At 38.8% G+C, this 19,269-nt stretch overlaps 1 protein-coding gene across 2 annotated transcripts in view; it reads left to right on the top strand.

Annotated features, from left to right (window-relative positions):
- The first annotated feature begins 6 nt into the window (after nucleotides 1-6).
- SHOC2 (soc-2 suppressor of clear homolog (C. elegans)) overlaps nucleotides 7-19,269 on the top strand; it is a 36,418-nt gene continuing 17,155 nt past the window's right edge. The window contains exons 1-2 of one of the 2 annotated variants that reach the window (XM_009080263.1): nucleotides 7-870; nucleotides 14,513-14,650. In XM_009080263.1, coding sequence (XP_009078511.1) covers nucleotides 168-870; nucleotides 14,513-14,650 — 841 coding nt within the window. In that variant the 5' untranslated portion in view covers nucleotides 7-167. The remainder of the gene's footprint in view (nucleotides 871-14,512; nucleotides 14,651-19,269) is intronic. The other variant, XM_009080264.1, reaches the window with a different exon arrangement.

The raw sequence follows: 19,269 nt of genomic DNA, 5'->3' as shown, positions 1-19,269 counted from the left end.
AAGAGTGCCTTCAGACCCAATATGTAGCAAATGGGTATCACACCTCCGAAGCTCCTCCCTTGGTTCAGCGCTTGCATATTTTAAGGATCCTTGTTGCCTCAGCAGTGAATTGTTCTTTGGACTTCAGAAACAGATTTCATGTGGTGCTTGCTAAACGTTGAGTCACCATGAGCAGTAATCTAGGAAAAGAAAAGGACTGTAAAGAGAAGGATCCAAAAGTCCCATCATCAAAAGAAAGGGAGAAGGAGGCCAAAGCCTCTGGAGGGTTTGGGAAAGAGAGCAAAGAAAAGGAGCCTAAGACCAAAGGGAAAGATGCCAAAGATGGAAAGAAGGACTCCAGTAGCACGCAGCCTGGGGTAGCTTTTTCAGTGGACAATACGATAAAAAGACCTAATCCAGCCACAGGTACTCGCAAAAAATCCAGCAATGCTGAAGTGATCAAAGAGCTAAATAAATGCCGGGAAGAGAATTCTATGCGCTTGGACTTGTCCAAGAGGTCTATACACATGCTTCCATCAGCTATCAAAGAGCTAACGCAGTTAACAGAACTCTATTTATACAGTAACAAACTGCAGTGCCTACCCGCAGAGGTGGGCTGTCTTGTGAACCTGGTGACACTGGCCCTGAGTGAGAACTCACTCACCAGTTTGCCTGACTCTCTTGATAACTTGAAGAAACTTCGCATGCTTGACCTGCGGCATAACAAACTGAGGGAGATCCCCGCGGTGGTGTACAGGCTAAGCTCCCTGGCCACTCTTTACCTTCGCTTTAATCGTATAACTACTGTGGAAAAGGATATCAAAAACTTGTCAAAGCTCACCATGCTTAGCATACGGGAGAACAAAATCAAGCAACTACCTGCTGAAATTGGTAAGCACTTACGGATTGAACTGATTGAACGTTTAATTGTCTTCTTATGTTCGCTCTGCAGTTAAACTGTCGCTTCTCCAACTGCCCTTTGTTTAAAACCTCAGAAATTATGCTCTTGGTCATACTGTTGCACTGTTACCTTATTTTGAGTTGAGATCTAGCAATACCTTGGATACATATATATTTTTAAAACAACAAAAGCCCTTTTCCTTCATCTGTCATCTTAAAATCAGATGTACCTTGTTTTCATCTTTGCTTTGTGCTTTTACATACTGTGTCTTGAGAGCCCAGATGGTTAAAAAACCCAAGAGATACAGGTGCATTTTTCATTCTGAGATTTCTTTATAAATCATTTATGAACTGTTCCAAGTTATAAACACATTATGGGCATGTTGCGGAGGGGTGTGACCACAGTAATACAAGGTGGAATAGGTAGCTACATGCTATTACCATGAGCAAGCTGTTGGGTGTCCTAACAGTTAATAATGCAGGTTAATGATTTGTGTAAGTCTCTACCTTTTATAAGTCATGAATATATTAATGTGTGAGCTCTAAGGTGGCCAAATGTTGTATGCAGGACTGATGATTCTTATGACTTTTTAATGAATAGTGTTTGTTTTTCCCAACATTGCTACACAAGTTTGAAAGATGGTGAAATAGTATGAAAGTGGCTTGTTAATTTAAATGGTTTATTGCAAAAAAATATGCTGGACTAGCTGTATATCAAGAACTTCTAAGTTGCTCTTAATATGTTCTGCTTCATGGAAAACATCTCTTGATCACACTGTTCTCAAGCAATGTTTGAACAATGTTTGTGTGTCCCAGAAAAGCAAGATTCTGTCATCAGTGGTTCTTTTCTATGTATCACCAGTTTTTAAAATGCAAACATATAGCTTAGTCCTTTTAGAGGGAGGGGGAATATAAAATTCTTGCAGTTAAGAAACTACTTTGCCTTTCTTCAAGTGTGGAAAAAAAGCTTGTAAAAGCCTTGTAACTCTGTGAGCAATAATTTCCATGCCATGTTTCTAAAAGCTGATGTGGGGCTTTCTCCTGTTGTCCAAGCCAGTGCATGAGGATGTTGTTACTGAAGTTGGCTCCTATGCTCACTAATTTTGCAAGCTTGGGAAATGCTCTTGTTTGTTTCCCTGATAATTCTTTCTCAAACCAGCAGTGTTTGCCTCTTTCTGGTGCACCTTGATACCTCAGATGCATAAGATAACAACATGTTCTTGATGGCAGGAGCTCCTGGGCATTTCTGAAGCTGCTAATCATGTTACCAGCAATGCCCAGTACAGGCAGCTTTGAACATGACCACAGGAGTGTGGAAATACAGTGAGGCTCTCAGCTCTTGGTCTGAGTCTTTGGCTCCCCGTAGCAGCTACTAGAGATGGATTCTACTACAGCCACAAAACAACTTTTTTTGCTAGGCAAAAAAACAAACGATCAGCAATCCTCTGGATTTTCCATGAGAGATCTAAGGAGTTATAATTTTCACCTCTTTTGACACTTCAGTTTAAGGCCCTCATTGAATATTTTACTGCTCAGCCAATCATACTGGAAACCATGGGACTGATGTTTATCCCGACAACATACTGTGTGCTTCTACATACACTGAAGAAATTGTGGCCAGTTTTAGCTGGTTGAGCTGTATTATACAATTGTCAGAACTGTACCTGGGTCTGTTTGTGGCTCAGTTATTATATGCAATCCAGCAAAGAGCCAACTTCTGAGGTTCAACTGGGGATAGTGCTGCATAAATTGAAATTAATACTAGTGTGGGAAGAAAAAACTTCTGGGAGATGTTGCATTCTAGTGTTTGGTGTTGTGCTGCAGAAAGTTGTTTGACTCTGCAGACATTGCTATTGCTGCTGGAACCTCTTTGTTGCTTAACTGTTTTGTTTGTCGAATCTGGTTAAGTTTGCATTAAAGTATGTAATGTCTGTATGTGTTTGTTCACAGTAGTCTTGAAAGAGATCACGTGTAACCATTTCATGGAGAAAATTAGTAGGTACATGTGTCATGAATTTGTGACTTGCTTCTTTCTTTTGTATTTTTTTATTGTCTTGGTGCACATACAGGCATGTTCTCAGCTCTCTACCAAACCCTAGCTTGAGAACATTAACTACTTTACTCATGCCTTTGTATCCAGCAGTTAGTCCTGCCTTTGTTTGTATTCTGATAATGCTCATGTTCTTGTTACGGGTCAGCACCTCATTGTGGAAGGCATTTTAGAAGGACAAATGCAAGATGTCACCCTTAGGAAGCATTTTGAAGGGAAATCTCTTATGTGCAACTGCATCCTTTCTTATTGCAAGGAATTTTCTCTGAGTAGGTTGCCTGAATTTGAGTCGGCTGAAAAAATGGAATTAATTGATGTTTAAGTAATGCAAATAATTTTAACTGCCAACACACATAGAACAGGTGTTTGAAAATATTTTTCCTTAAATTGTAAAAGCAGATATGATAGTTTCACTTTTGTAATTGATTTTTACTCCCTCACTTTCATGTTTCTTTGTTTGATGAATGTTTGGGCTGAAAACACAGCTGAAAAATTAAACTGCTGAGAGTTGTATTTCTAACTTTTCAATGTAATTTCTCTGTTTCTTCAAACACATGTTATTTCTCTACATTTTACTTGTGTACTGTAAAAAAAACCCTTGCCTTTTAAGTCTGAATGCTTTTAATCCCTTGTATGTTTCATAATACAGTTTCTAAATACTATATATAAGCAAACATTCATTATCAGCTTGTAAATAGCGCAGAAATTTTTGTTGCTGCAAAGCGGGAAGTAAAATGAAGTAATTATGTTTTATAAAGCAATATCATGTGGAGCATTTCAAATTCTTTTTGAAAATACCCCATTGTTCTGAGGCCTAAGCCTCACATATCTGATGGTAAGCTAGTGTGCTTGTTCATGTTTTTAAAAATTCAAAGCTTATGTAACCTGCTGACTTGTCCAGAGAGGAAGAGTCTTGGAGCCCTTAGCTATGCTGTGTTCATGTTGCTGATCTGCTGTACAACTATGCAAACGATCCTGGGTTTTCTTTACTTTGGCTTTTGGAGGTAGATGTACTACAGAAAGGTGACCTGGGCAAAAAGAAAATTAAAATCCCAGACTTCAGCTTGAAAGATGGGATGTTTCTATTGTTCCCTCAAAGACAAATGGAATGAAAGTCTTACCTGAGTGTTACAGACTTGTGACTTTCCAAGGGAAAGGCTTTCTTAGATCCTTGCTGCTTTAAAATAAAGGGTCACCTAATTTGTAAGCAATTTAATTACTTTTCTAGAAACCTTTAGTTTCCAGCCTTATAAAATAAAGTATATTTTCCTTCTACTGTCATTGAAAGAAATTGAATGTAGGCCCTGGAGTCTTCAGTGCTCTTCGTACTTGAGACCTGTGTTCCAACACCCACCATGTCTTTGAGTAGTTGATTTTTGTGCCAGTGATGGTTTGGTGCTGTCAGATGTAGCACTTTCCCTCTGTTGCTTACATTTGCACTCTTACTGTGTGTGCTAACAGCAGTCACACCTCACCTTCTCCCAGCCACTACTAGGACCACAATTTTTAGTCTTGCACAAAGTCTCCATTCCTTCTATCACTCCCCTGTTTTCTGTGTTGTCTGATGTTTTGAATGCTGAGCATGCTTGATTAGTGTGAATATACTATTCCACATGTGGGTTTCCGTCTTTGTGCTGGAGATAACTGTGTCACTGCATCCGGATCATATTGCAGTGGTGTTACACGTGTAATATAAATGCTCTTGTGACCACCTGAGACACCTGCACTCTTTGCCTTCTCTGGTGACTCTCTCTGACAGAGGTCAACCCTGAAATTTTAGTAGAAACACACTCCTTTTGTACACTGCTAAATTTTATGCAGTTTCCATTATTTTTCTTTACATATTTCTTCCAATTCTTCTCGCTTGCTAGAAAATTCTTACTTTCTGACTAAGTCATTGCTTAAGGCACTGTGCAAGATTGGTCTCGAGGTGACCTCCATCCGAGCTGATACTTTGCTTTCAGTCCTGTTATTCCCATAGCAAGTTGTAGTCAATTCTTAGGTATCTTGGAGACATCAACTAGTCACCCAAATCTCCTAGTTATTTTCTGCATGCTGCTGCATCAGACATCCTCATGGAGTCTAGGTTGACTAGACTGGATAAACTACCATATTTTTGTAGAACACTGTTAACTCTTTATGCCAAACTATGCTTATTTTTACTGAACTTTTTCCAATATCTTTTGATTTGTATCTGTTTTTCATGCTTTTTTACTTTCATGCCTTTTGTTAATGTTTCCTGCAAATTCTTTGGTATGCATAGTGTTTAGATGACTCTGCTGTTGTCAGAATCTTCTCTTGTTATCTCTTAAATGTCGAATTGATAGTCTCCAACCCTTTGGTAGTGTTCCTTGTTTGATAGATGACACTGTGCTACTGGTCAAGTGAGTTCAAAATAAGTTTCTAGAAATGCTTCTACTGCTTGCTGTGCAAGCATACAGTATTAATACTTGTTAGAAACAGATTCCTTTCAGGGAAACCTGAAACTAAATGTAAAACATTTCTTAAAAGTCTGAGTGAAGGCAAAACATTTAACAAAATGTTGTTTGCAAAACATACAATTGATCAAATTTCATGTGGCCCTGGAAACTGCTTTAAAACAACTGAGTTGTTATGGTGTGTTGTCTTGAGGAAAACCTAGAAGAGGTAAACTTACCATCTCTGAGCTGCTGGGAAATAAGCTAAAGTTTGGTTCTATTTTGAACTATTAAACTGTCTTTAATAATTAAACAACACAAACTTAAATTTGGTGACTCCTCTTGAGGAAAAGTTGCTTTGCATTTGAAACAAGCATTTTAGTGAGGAATTGTTATTATCTGTAGTTAGTATACAGGTGTGTGTGTTTCTGGTCTCTTTTTCCCTCCAGAATTCAGTACCCTTCATTCCCTTGCATCCAGTTGCTTGATTATAGGTAGGTACGTAGCAAATAATTTGTGCTAGTCATTTATTGGACTTCTCTTAACACTTTTCCAGTAACATCTATATTGCTTCTATATTTTTAATACAATTGAAGTGATTTCAATAGACTGAGTTGTCAGCTGAGGTCTTGATATGCATTGTTCTATTTTCAAATATAAATAGGCTTGTTTGAATAAGACCTAAAAATACTTAAAAATCCATTTAACTGAAAATGTAATCTGAGGTTAGTGGGGTTTTTTTGTTTGTTGTTTGTTTCTTTGTTGGGGTCTTTGTGTGTGTGTGTTTTGTTTCCGTTTTGTGTTTGTGGGGTTTTTTTTTTCATGTTTAGCCACAAGCTCTGTTCAGGAGTAGGTGAACTGGGAGGAGTTCTCATGAAATGGCTGTGCTGATGTGTAACAGCTTCATGGTGCTGAAAGGGGCAGAATCCACTCCTCTCCTCACAGCTTCCTAGCTGCTCACTCCTCCTGAGATGGTCATTGGTGAGCTGATTTATCTTGCTAAACTTAACAGAAAAATATTAATGGTTTTGCTACTTTTGTTGTCTATTACTTTAGTTAGTTGAAATCAGTATAGTTTCAGATGAGACTGGAACTGGTGTAGGAGGGAGGAGTGGGAGAGCATGAACTGAACAGGGAGAGCAGGACAGCCACTTTGCCCACACTGAGCTGTTGAATCAGCTCAGCTCCTGCAGCTCCCTGGGAAGCCTCACGGGTAGGATTGCTCATGTTGTGTAAAAGCATGTGAAGTGCACTGCAAGTGGTTTGAGGAAGGGTGGATTACTGTCTGCAGAGAGCCATTGAAAATGCATTAGATTATGTTTTCAGAATCTCTTTTTCTTCCTTTCCCCCTGTTTCCCATGTCTCATACCACAAAACCCTGTGTAGCTTACTGGAATCCTGGTAGCACCAGCTCAGCTCCACCTTCCTGAAATTATTTTTTGTTATGTTTTAGTGTATAGTGGTGAGAATGCATTGATGGAAGTTTCTTCATGGCCAAACTACTCTATGTTGCTCTTTGTGAATGTAGTCTTACCAATTGCATCCTGCCTGACAGTGGTGATACGTTTTCAGAGTGCATCTTGCTCAGCATCCTGCTTTGACTGTAGCCCTAAGCAAACATCTGCATAGAAACGTAGTAAGTTTATATATGAGGCTCAACCTGACTCCTTGCCCATATCCAGCTATTTTTGTATCAGGGATTTCCTGAGTCTGGTGCAGCTTGTCTCTTTAGTAATTCTCAGTACACTCCTCTTCCACAGGATTGACAATTTTTTCCCTTTAAACTCCTGCAAACACCTCTCATCCTTACCAAGGTCTGCAAGTTTGCTTTGAATGCTGTTCCTGACTAAAAGGTCACTGTTACACAGATGTTGAATACATATACACAAACACATACTGGCTTCAGAACAGAATTTACCTGTTCAGTCTCTGGTAACACCCAATAGAACTGTAACCGAAGGTTTTCCATGTAAAAGCTTGGCCAAAAGACAGTCTGGAGGCACAAACTGTGGAAATGAGTTCACAAGGTGGACATCAGCTTCATCACCTTAACTGGTAAATTGTCCATTCCACTGAGATCAAAAAGCTGAAGATGAGAATGGAAGAATGCAAATGCTTTGGTGAGTCAGACAGTCAGCACGAGAAGGATGAAAACCAGAGGAACTGTCTTGGGTTGAGGCCAAGCAAACATTTTGGTTTGCAGGCTGTTACTTAAGCAAGGCTTTTGCATTTCTCCTGTTTGGAGTTTTATTGCATTCCTCCATGTTGTGCTGAAGGAATTGTTTTGCACAATCAAGTCGATAATATTTTCTTTGCTAAGACAAGGTTGCATCTTATCACAGGTTTAAATATTTCTATTGTCTTAGCACACACAGCTCAGATACAAATACTATTGTCGACATGGTTGAAATTACATTTGCATAGTTTCTGCAAGTTTCTTGAGACTCCAAATATTGTGCTTTCTGTCTGTGAATGCAACTCTTATTCTAGGGAGAATCTGGTCAGGGCTGCTCTGCAAGGGAAATATTTTTAGAATGTAATTCAGGGAATCTGCCTACACCAGACTTGGAATGTCTTTGAGACTCTCTTCTGTTCTTCTCTTCCCCCATCTACCTAATATTTAGATCATTTGTGGTTTCTTCACTGCTTCGAAACTCTTTTTTCATAGCACTCGCACCTGTTTGGTTTTCAGTAGCACAGACAGTGAACCAGCTGTGTACAGACACAGGAGTTCATGTCTGCTCACCTCATGCTGCATGTGGTGCCTCCTTATTAAACAACTCATTAGTTGCAAAGCTCTTTAGTGGTACTCTGAATTTCACTTCCTCCCTTTTTTTAAGAGACCTGACAATATAGGGAAATATTTATTTACATTAGTTGTGTCTAAGAACCCCTTCTGTTTCAGCAGTTTGAAGGAAAACAAGTTGAGTTTCTGGGCATAGTTGGTGTCCTAATGTTTGCAAACTGTGCTTGAGAATATTGTTATATTTGCTTATAAAAGCATGAAGTTGTGAACAGAAGTGGGGTAAATGTAGGCACTGATACATGTGCATTACTCCTTAGAAGTCGGAGAAAGTCAGAGAAAACAGCTGCGTATTTCATCCAGTGCTGGTGATTTTCTTGAGCTGCAGCAAAGGTGTAGGATTCAGTTTTGGCCAGCTTCAGCTTTGGTGTCTGGATTCTGATTTCTGTGAAAGCTCTTGTGGGGATGCAGTTTCGTCTTGTCAGCTAGTGAAATTCCTCCTGATTACATTTTCTTCAGGCTGGCTTTAGGATGATGATTGAGTAGTCCTGCCTTTTTGATCTTCTTGCAGAGCTTATTGGGATGATGCCCCAAGTGTAATTCCAGTAAATAGTGACAGCTTGTTAGAAGTCCAGCATTTTTTCTTTCTTTTTTTTTTTTTTTTAAACCAATGCTACAATTATTTTAACTGTTTGAATAGTTTCATAAGTGCCGAACAGAGGGAAACAATCGCTTTCCTCAGGCTGATGTAGCCTGATGCATAGTTAGCCTTTATTTTTTGAGAGCTTGTTCCACATTCAGAATGGACAGGATCCAAGATGTTGTCCCAGGTTCAATGTCACCTGGTCCCTCCCTGCAGAGCTGTTTCTCCCTGGCTGGTGTGAGGCTGTACCTCTTTCCAGGGTGATGCCATGCTAGGTGCAAGACTTCACCTTTGTGTTGGCACTCAGGGAGGTTCTGCTGCCCACCTCAGATTGCTCCTTGAGCCCTTGCTGTGACTGTTTCTTCTACTTGTTTCATGTTTCACATGTTTAAGGTGTTCAGACATGTTTTTAATTTTATTTATATTTCAGTGATAAACAATAAATAAAGAGTGTTTTGCTGTTGTGTCTTGTTGAAGGTTGTTTTAGACCAGATTTTGAGTCTTTTCGGTTGAGCTTAACTTTCATGTGCTTTGAGTGGTTCCCACAACTAGATCCTGTTGTGCATTCTGCACATTGTATAAATAAGAGCACTGTTTCTTACTTCTGTGAGTGTTTTAACTTTGGTAGATAAGTCACTCATGACCATATTATAATTTAATTCTTTCTACTCAGTAACTCTTCTGTGCAAGTTATAGTTGTGCAGTAATATTTCAAAATAGCTCTGACTGCTTAACCATTTGATTGAGCAGTTGTTAATGCACAGGAAAAAACACAAGCTGCCTGTTACAGGGATGTACTTGGATCTCAGAGAGAGGGAAAAGATTCTGAAACTGTAAAAATGGGGTTTTTTTCTAAGTCATGACACTTATCCCAAAATGTTTTATAAACTAAAAATTCATTTTCCTTCTTTTTTTTCTTTGCCAGCAGAGAACATACTGAAAGATGAATAACTATCAAAGTTATGGGAACTATTTGCAACTTGTTCCCAGCATTGCTGATTTTGGATAATTATTCTTTACAAATTAGCTCACAACCAGAGTTCTGACACATCAGCCTGAAGTCCCACTAATATTTGCATTCTCCTCTTCCTTGTACTTTCCATAAGAGTCTTGATCCTCTTGCTGTGTCATCTGGCCTAGGGTTTATCATGTTGTGAAGGATTTAATAACTTTCAATCTGCTTAAGCATGGGCAGGCACGGCGTTAATCCAGTGGAAAACAGGCTGCATCACAAATTGTGCTTGCCATCCAAGAGTGGTGAAGCTTCTTTGCTATTGACCTATACTCCATGCATGACTGTTAATTTGGGTGTACTTTAATAATTTTAATGAAGCTCTATTTGGTATTTTAAATGCCCGAGAATAATTTTCAGAGTTATGTAAGTCAGGGCATGTAACCTGGCCCTCTTGTCATAACAGGCTTTCAAAGTTGGCTGTGAAATGGGACTATAATTCTGCCTCACTATGCAGAAAATATTAGTCATTTTATAGTGCTAGGGTTTTTCAACAGGTATATTTAGCTTTGTCATACTATAACCTTTATTCTTTGTGCGTATGAGAACAACAGAGAGGTGATTGCTCACTCCACCTTTTTAAAGGATTGTTGAGATGAATACTGTGCTGTATTTTTAAGAACTTCTTATAACTGGAAGGTGGTTGGAGTCTTCATAAAATATTTTCTCTGAAAAATACATGTGGATTGTGTGAATATTTTATCTTATGGAGCCTTTTAAAATACAAATTTTTTAAAAACTGCCTGGTACGGTGTAACTGACTGTTTTGTGAAGTTATTTATAGAGAAACTGTTTTATGTGTTTCATATGGGCATTGCTTCTACTTTAAAATCTTCTATTGTCAAGCCAGCTAGTACATGCAATTCCTGTCTACTTGCTTGGCAGACTTTGAGCTTTAATTGCTTTTTTCCCCCCCCTTTGCAATCACAGTGCAATATAGTGTGGGGAAAAAAAAAGACAAAAAACCTCCCTCCCCCCTCCAAAAAAGAGCGACTAACTAACCCCAAACTCTAGCACCTTCCAGTTTATTTTTTCGTTGTTGTGAGAGTCCTTGTGCCTTCAATGCAGTTGCAGGTAGTCCATAGAGAATCCTTTATTCATTACTGTGAGCTTAAGTCTTGTCTATTTTGGACATTACTGGTGGCTAAAAGAGTTAGTTCATTTTACCTGTGGTTAGTATTTCCCTAAAGTAGTGCTTGCCTTCCTGCAGTGATTCTGGGTGGTTTAACAGTCTCTAAGTGAAGCAATGCTGGAGTTGTTCACACGGTGAACAGGAATGGGGTTTTCTTTAGGAAAACTTTTCTTTAGGAAACTGATTTCTGGTTAAGGCTGATTTTGATCTGCAGCACATTTCTAGCTGACATAATTCGGTTAAATCAAGCTACAGATGTGTTTCAGTGAAGTTTATGTAGTACACCAGAAAAGCATTAAGGTTATTTTTTTAAATATGAATAAGATCATGATCTGTTTTTCTTTTTGTAACTGAACATTCTTTTAGGAAAACTTTCTGTTTGACTTTGACATATGCTTCTTACCCTTGCAAGGCAAAAGTGCCAGATTTCAGTTATATCTTGGTGAAAGTTATTTTAACTTTTTTTTTTTTTTTGAGAAGCATTTCCTTCAGTACAATCACTGCTGTGCAGACAATAAGGACATGGGCTCCTAGGAAGAACATTATGCAGTTGGCCTTCAGTTTGGCCTCTTTGTTCTTGCAGATCATTACTCGTTGTATTGATTGTTTATGGCATGTGTTTATCCTGGCATAATTTTTGAATAATAATTTTGTGCTGTGCACAGTGTGTCCATTCGTGGGTAAGTCACTGCCCTCAGTCAGCTGGGGAAGGAGCTGCCCCTGTCCCATTGCTGCTGGCCTGGTGACACTGCAAGCTCCATGCCCAGAGTGGTTCTCATCCCACATACTGTGATGTTTTCAGCAGTGTTGGTCATATTAACTGCAGTGTTGCTGGTCCTCAGACCTCCATGCATGCAGAACAGAGCTGCTCACCCAGGAAAATAGAGATTAAAGAGAGACCTCCATGCATGCAGAACAGAGCTGTTCACCCAGGAAAATAGAGATTAAAGACAGGGCAGATGGTGCTGGTTGGCCACAGGGCATTGACCAGTATTGGTTCACATAAGGGAGAGGACCCTTTCATTTCCTTATTCTTCTGTTTTCCCACATTTGCCCTTCCTGAATCACATCGATTTCTCCTTTTTTTCCTGCCCTAAAGATTCTATAGCAACTCTTACTGTCCCAAGTTGCTCTGCCTTGAACACCATAGCAGGTTTTCAAGCCCCACCTGTAGTAACAGTCTGTGAGGTGCTCTGAAGAGCCTTTCCATTCCTCACCATGATGGGTCTCACACACACACACTGGTGTTCTCACGCCCACAGCTGCTCCTCTGTATGCCTTTGCAAGTGAACATGAGTCTCTACCACATCACCTAAACATTTTCACCTTGTTAAGCATTTTGGGTGTAAGATTTTTTTCCCCCCATACATTATGGACAGCAACAGGAAAAATATACCAGTGCTTTTTGTTGACTTGCACACTCTGTATTGTGTCTCAGCAAGTCAAGTTAAAGTATTGCTAGAATTTTGGTGCCAACAGCATTTCATCTTCTACCCTTAGAGGAAAAGAAGAACATTTTGGTGAAACGCTGTCAAACTGTAAGTGTTTTTATGTCCAAGAACAAGATTCTTTATGGAGCAATGTGAACTAAAAGCTCAATATTACAATATCTCTTGAAATTGCTTTCCTTAAGTCATTGTGCTTCATGATAGGGCTTTAACTTTTGCTTGATTTCTGCTCTGAAATTAGCAGTAAGATATTTGTTTCAAACATATAACTTGCGGTTGTCAAAGTTTCCTGCAGGTGCAAAAATGAAGTGCAGCACATGTTGCTGCAAAACCCCAAGCATTTCTTCGACTTCAGCAGATGTAGAGTGGGAAGAGTCAAGTAAATGAGAAATCAGTGCGATGAAATGAAATTTATGCCATATTTCAAATTTGACATCATTGGTTTAGGTCTGAAGTGAAAACAAATGAAAGCACCAATCATGAAGTGAAACCTACTGCCCTGAAGCGTGTGAAGGTTCTTGAGTTGTCTTCATAAAGTTTTGTGGGGTTCGTTTTTATTTGTTTGTTTAGAGGGAGGGATGTTTCAGCCTTCCTCAAGCTTATTGCCTCCTTCTACACTTTGCCCACTTGTTTTCATGAATAGTACAAAGAGTCTCCTGCCACAGACCATTAACTCTTGCTCAGTTCTTCTTAAATCTGCTTTCTTCTGCATATTAATGGCATGGACATGTGTGGTTAAGGCAGTGCTGGATAACAGCACGTTTGCCTGTTGACTCTGGTTGCTTGGAATACACTCAAAGGCTGATGTAAGAGAGCGGATGGAGGAGCTGCTTAAGTACCACCTTTATATGTCCATCTGCCTAGTTTTTAGAAAAACATGCCCATTTAGGTTAAGAATAAGGAAGAAAAAGGAAATAAGATCAGGTATGTTAGAAATCTAAGGAAAAACCGAATAATGAAGCTCTTGAGGCTGAGTTTTTCTGACCTTTCACAGTTGTTCCATGATATGTAGTAACTATTGGGGCTACATGAGCCTGCACCTCAGTGCTGAGTCTGAATTAATAAGTATGTTATGGTTTATTAAATCACCAATTGTGATTATCTAATGGGTATAAACACTCTACGTGTCAGAACTTGCCCTAGCTAGTCCTGCAGGCCTGTGGGAAAATCCTAAAAGGATTGTGTCAGAGATACAACATTAAAGCTTAAAAATAGGCATTTTGCTCCTCAAAAGAATTTGCTTCTCTTCCAAATTTGTTACTCACTGAGTCATGCTCTTATACACAATTGTAGTGACCTCATCTTTGCTGGAGAGAGTTGAAGCTATTCAAACTTTGCATTCATTTCACCTCTAGCAGCAAAAAATGTGAACCCATACACCTGTATTTGTGCACATAGTTTTTTTTTTTAAAGACTCAAAAAGCTGTTGCTCAGATCAGTGTTTGTCATTAAAATAGGTGAAACTACTGTATGTAGATTTGTGCCTAGCTGTGCTTTAAATGAATCTGTAAATACCAAGAATGAAGCAGTTCAGTGTAAAGTAGCACTAAACAAATCCAAACTTTAAGGCTTCACAGATAAGCCTTTCATTTCAAACTTTTATTAGCTATAGCTCTGCTGACATATATATAAAACATAATACTCTGTAAATAGGTTTACAATTATCATATGTTGCCTTTTTTATGATGACTAAAAATGATTAAAAATAGTGCTCATGACTTTGGATTACCTGGGTATTCAGCCAAATAATTTTGATGTCTCTTAATTGTTGATTTTGTGCCTGAAAGTAATTCATGGTATAAAAATAGATCTCAATTTCTCAAAATTTAATTCACTTACTCTGTGATGTTTTAAACTTGTGGTCAGCCTGAAACAACCATGAGGTTTAGGTTTTGTACTTTTGTTCCACAGCTTGAACTGTCAGAAGCAAATCAATCAATAAATACGATTTTTTTCAGAGAATCTATAAAAGCTTTATCTGAGTCTTTCAAAATTGTTGATGAAGTTTTAGGTCTGACTGATGAAGTTGTGGTCCTGTAATACCTTATTTTATATGTACAACTTCATGGTAGCAATAGCTTTTTTTTTCTGTTTATCCCAAAGTGTATCTGATTCTTTTAATCTCTGTGTGGAGATCATTGTCTAGAGCTGTAGATTAAATGTTTTGGTTTTCTTTGTGTGCTTTCAGGTGAGTTGTGTAACCTCATAACGCTGGATGTAGCGCACAATCAGCTTGAACATCTTCCAGAAGAGATTGGAAGCTGCACGCAAATCACCAACCTTGACTTGCAGCACAATGAGCTCCTAGACCTGCCAGAAACTATAGGTATGTGAAGAGGCTGGAGAAGAGAAAATAAGTCATTATTTCAAAATGTTCAGTAAGAGGAACAAATTTCAGAATGAATATTGGGCTGGTGACTGTAGGATGACTGGTGTTCAGCTCAAGGCAGCTTCATGTGCAAGGTGTGCATGTAACCTTAAATGTTGCCTTAAATCATCTAAGAATGAGAGTTATGAAGATAAAAAATCCATCACTTCTAAATCTTCAGGTGTTCTGTGGTTATAAGTAAATGTCTACTGTTTGTCTATTCGTTCTGTAAAGAAACTGAGCATAAAAAGAAATAAAAGGCTAAAAGATTAGTAGTTGAAGTGTAATAGGTGGGCAGATAGTTTTAATTGACATATTTGGCTAAAGAAAAATAGAACTAAACACATAAATGTTTTAAATTCATTATGTATGTGTTAAGGTCTCTAGTAGAACATCAAAAAACCCCTTTGAAGTCCACAAAGTTATCATGCTCTAATGCAGTAGAAGACAGAGGGTTTGCAACTTTGGGAATAACTGACTAAGATAAACACTGTCCTGGTTGGTTTCAGAACCTCATATAGCATGAAGCAACAAAACATGACTTTTCCTATTTCACTAAATCAGCTTTAAACAGATGGCAGAAAAAAAATGGCTACTGAGATTTAAAAAGACAAAAACCAAGGACATCATGTTTCTAAGCTCTGCTTGTCACCAGAACATGCTCAGAAGAATGAACGTTACCAGTTAAACAATATTTATTGTTACACCATTTCATTAAAGTACTTTAGCACATAGTAAAGTGAATGGGCAGAAGAGTGAGGAACCACTTAACGACACTCCAGCTTTTCTTTTAGCAGTACATTGTTGAGTGTGGAGTTACTGTGGCTTTTTGTTGAGAAGGTTTGACCCGAACAAAGTTTACATTGATGATGTATCCACTGGAGCTAAACTTCCTTCCTGGATTCAATGATATTTTTAAACTCTGGAGATCCCATTCCATCTGGAATTTGCATCTAACTTCCACAATTCATAAGCACAGCCTTAATTTTTGTAGCTCTTTTGTAAATCTTACTGGAAGTTGTTTTACATAAAACTTGTGTAGTGTATATGTCATATTTAGGACATGAGTTCTCTGGATAAACAGAGTCTGGGAAAAATTCTCTGAGCACATGTGAGATTTCTGTTGTCAGGGCTTATAGACTACTATTGTTGATTCTTGTGCAGAATAGTAGTGCAGTGTAGTAAGTTGTTTAGTAACTGGCAGTCACGGAGCTTCACAGAGGACCAAAAAAAAGAAATCTCACTTGTAATGTGCTGCAAGACTGTTCTTACAGAGAAAGGTCTTTGGGTAGGAGGAGCACAAAGTTATTAGGCAGTTAAGTTACTTGTGCTAGATACGAAATTGCTCACTATGCAATCAAGATAGTTTGGACTCACCTATTTCTTCAGAAAGTTTTTGTAAGCTTAGGCGGCTTCTATTGAGTCAGGTCCCTATCTGGTTGAACTGGATTTCTGCCCATTTGCTTTTTGTTTTTCCATTGCATCGTCTTTATGGTGTTTTGAAGCTACTTATTTTTAAATGTCTGTAGCTGTCTCTTTACATGCCTATCTGAGCTGAATATCAGTGGTTTAGAGCTCAGCAAACCACCAAAGACAGCTGAATAAGGGTAAGAGATGGCAATGAGCTGTCATGTTGTTAACCTTACACTGGTTCAGTTTTCACCCCGCTGGAAAATACCTCTTGTACAAAGCATGTTTTAAAAAAAAACAAAACCTTAAGATTTTAAGTCAAAACTTTAAATCAGGAATCAGTTTGTATCACATACAGTTCACCAACAGAATTTAATACTGAAGGGAAAAACCTTTTAAACTCCATCTTAAATGATAACAATCAGCCTACATTTATGCATGTTGCAGAAAAGGCAGCTGTAGCCAGTTCAGCAACATTGGCTTTATTTCTTAGTCATCGCAGTTTTGGTTCAGCATAGTAAAGCAAGTTGTGGCATGATTTTTAGATTGCAGCTTGCTTTGTGGTTAGGATTGTTCAGCAAGAAACTCTGAGCACTGAGAAGAACCCAGCGAGTAAATGGCGCGTGGCTGCCTGCACACGCAGCTGCAGCGTGGCCTGTGCAGCCTCTCCACCTCTCATCCACTCTGTCTCTCCCCTGCTCGTGGAATCTACCTGATGTTTGGCACAACTTGGCTTATCTTGCAACATTTACACACTTCCAGGTTTTAGGATGCTTGCTGTATAATATTAGTGCTGTTAATGTTTCTCCAGTTCAGTCAGACTGGAGGGGGTTGCTGGCCAGGGATGGAAAAGAAAAAGCACATTTGCTTCTTATAAATATTTCATGTTCTGTGAGCCTAGGAGCCTCCTGTTATGGGCCAGACTTTCCATTACTGCCAGGTCTGCCCCCTCCTCCCCCACCAACACCCTTTTGATGGAGGCCTCATTTTTCTGTTGAGAGTGATGTTTTTGTCACGCTGGTTTGAAAAACAAACAACCCCTTACTTCTCTACTTCTCCTTCCCCTCAAACAGGACCCTTCCCTTCTCCCCCTCAATAAAACTCTTGCAGAATACTTGTTCAAGTCACTGCTGGACTTTCTAACCAAGTTTTTGGTTTGCCACAGAAAGATTTCTGAATTTGCCAAATTGGAAAAAAAACCAACAAACAACTTGTTCTTAACTGACAGAGTGTCCAGAAATATGATGGAGCTGTGGGGAAGGGATGTTGGAGGGTGACATGCAGGGGAGTGGCAGGGAAGGGAATTATGCATCAGCAATGATTACAGAGGTAGCAGAGCCAATATACCCACTCTGTCAAAATACCAACTTCTTGTTTCAACTAATGCTGTAGCAGCACAATTTTGTGCAGTAACAAATGTCGATTTTAGATATTAGTTGTCAGGAAGTGACCTAATGTCTTGCTTTATAGATATTGGCTTAATACATTCATATCTGTATTTCTGTTGATTGAAAATTATAAAGTACTTTGTATATTAGATCACTTCCTGTAAGAAAAATGAGCTTTGTAGAACAGCTTAGCACATTCCAAGAGTCTCAAGTCTAGAATCAAAATCATAGTGGTATCTTAGCTGCTTAGTGTGTTAATTGCAGATTACACCCCCCTGTGGTTGTTTTTTTTGCTTTTGGGGGGTGGTGGAATTGTGATCTACTTTTATTGACATAGTGTCTTATCTCTGTATACTTAGCTGGCACACTAATATATCCAAAGGATATCTAAAAGAAAGTGAAGAACATATCATTTCTATTAAAATTATTAATTGGACTTTTGAAACAGAAAACACATTTTGGGTGGAGTAAAGTGTTTCTTAGTATTACAGACTAGCTTAGATAATTTTGTCCTGCAAATACTACATTGTGAGTGTTCGCTCTTTGAACTTTTAATTTTAACATGCTATACAAATGTGTTTACAGTTTCTTATTTAAAAGTACAGAAACACTTATTTGAGTGAGAAATTCAACAGAAGCAGAATTACAACTTTAAAAAAAATCAGATTCCTCTTCTGCTTTGTCATTTTCTAGTTTCGTGTGTTTACTTGTGCAGTTTGAGTATAGTCAAATGTGCCATATTCACAGACATTTAAGGCAACAGACATTTTAATTAAAAAAAATAGTTGTAAGTGTTCCAACATTATACTTTAAAAGCACAAAAAATTCCATCAGTGGACACACTTTCCAGTGTCTGACACTGCACTGTTCCAAGGAGATGGTTAGGAAAAGAAGAGGCATATTCACAGCCCTGTCTTACACTCCTGCCCCTTCGCTGTGGCACATCAGCTCAGAAGCTGAAATCACGACTGTCATGAAAGCAAATATTATGTGGAGTGACTTTACTGTTTTTGCAGGTTGAAATTGTGCTCCAAACTAGGCTTCAAACCTGTTCAGCCCCAGTGTACCTCTGAGAGCACTGCTGTGCTTTTTAAACCTACAGTTGATAAAACATGAAGTGGTGTTGACCAGAACCAGACGTATGTAATTGGCACAGCTCAGGTTATACAAATTGTGGTTGAGAGCTTTAAGTTCCTAGAAGTAAAGACATTTCTGTAGAAATGTGGAACTACTTAAAAATGGTATTTTAAATTGGGCAGGCTGAGCAAAAACAGGAGTCTTACTCTGAAATGCCTGAGCACCTGCAGCTCCCTCAGTGCTTGGGGCAGTGTTCATATGCAATGACGGGTTTGATGTTACTAATTGCTCACTGTTCTGATGGAATAAAGTGCATAGGCTCCTGCTCCTCCAGCTTTCATGGCAATGCTCATATTCCTAACATTTAAGCACGTGACCTTGTGCTTTGGTCTGAACGTTCCATGCTTTGTGGCTGAGAGAGATCTGATCAGCATTCGGTGCTTTGTCTAAAGTTTTCTTCTTGGACTGTGCTGCTAATGAAGCATCTTTAATTAGACTGTGCTTGTATCAGCAATCTCAGTAAGCTCAGCCACTCTTAGATTCTCATTTCTGTGTTATAAGCCTTGTCTTGTTCTTGTGGTGGTCTCGTAAAGGGAGAGAAGCTTCTGGTTCTTGTTGGCTCCAATTCTAGACCTAGTAAATGTAAAGCAGTGAAATCGGCTGGAAGATAGTGAGTGGCAAGAGAGGCTGAGTGGGAAGTGA

The sequence above is a fragment of the Acanthisitta chloris genome, unplaced genomic scaffold (genome assembly GCF_000695815.1).
Source record: "Acanthisitta chloris isolate BGI_N310 unplaced genomic scaffold, ASM69581v1 scaffold17908, whole genome shotgun sequence".
Lineage (NCBI taxonomy): Eukaryota > Metazoa > Chordata > Aves > Passeriformes > Acanthisittidae > Acanthisitta > Acanthisitta chloris.
This window is presented reverse-complemented; position numbering and strand designations above follow the sequence as displayed.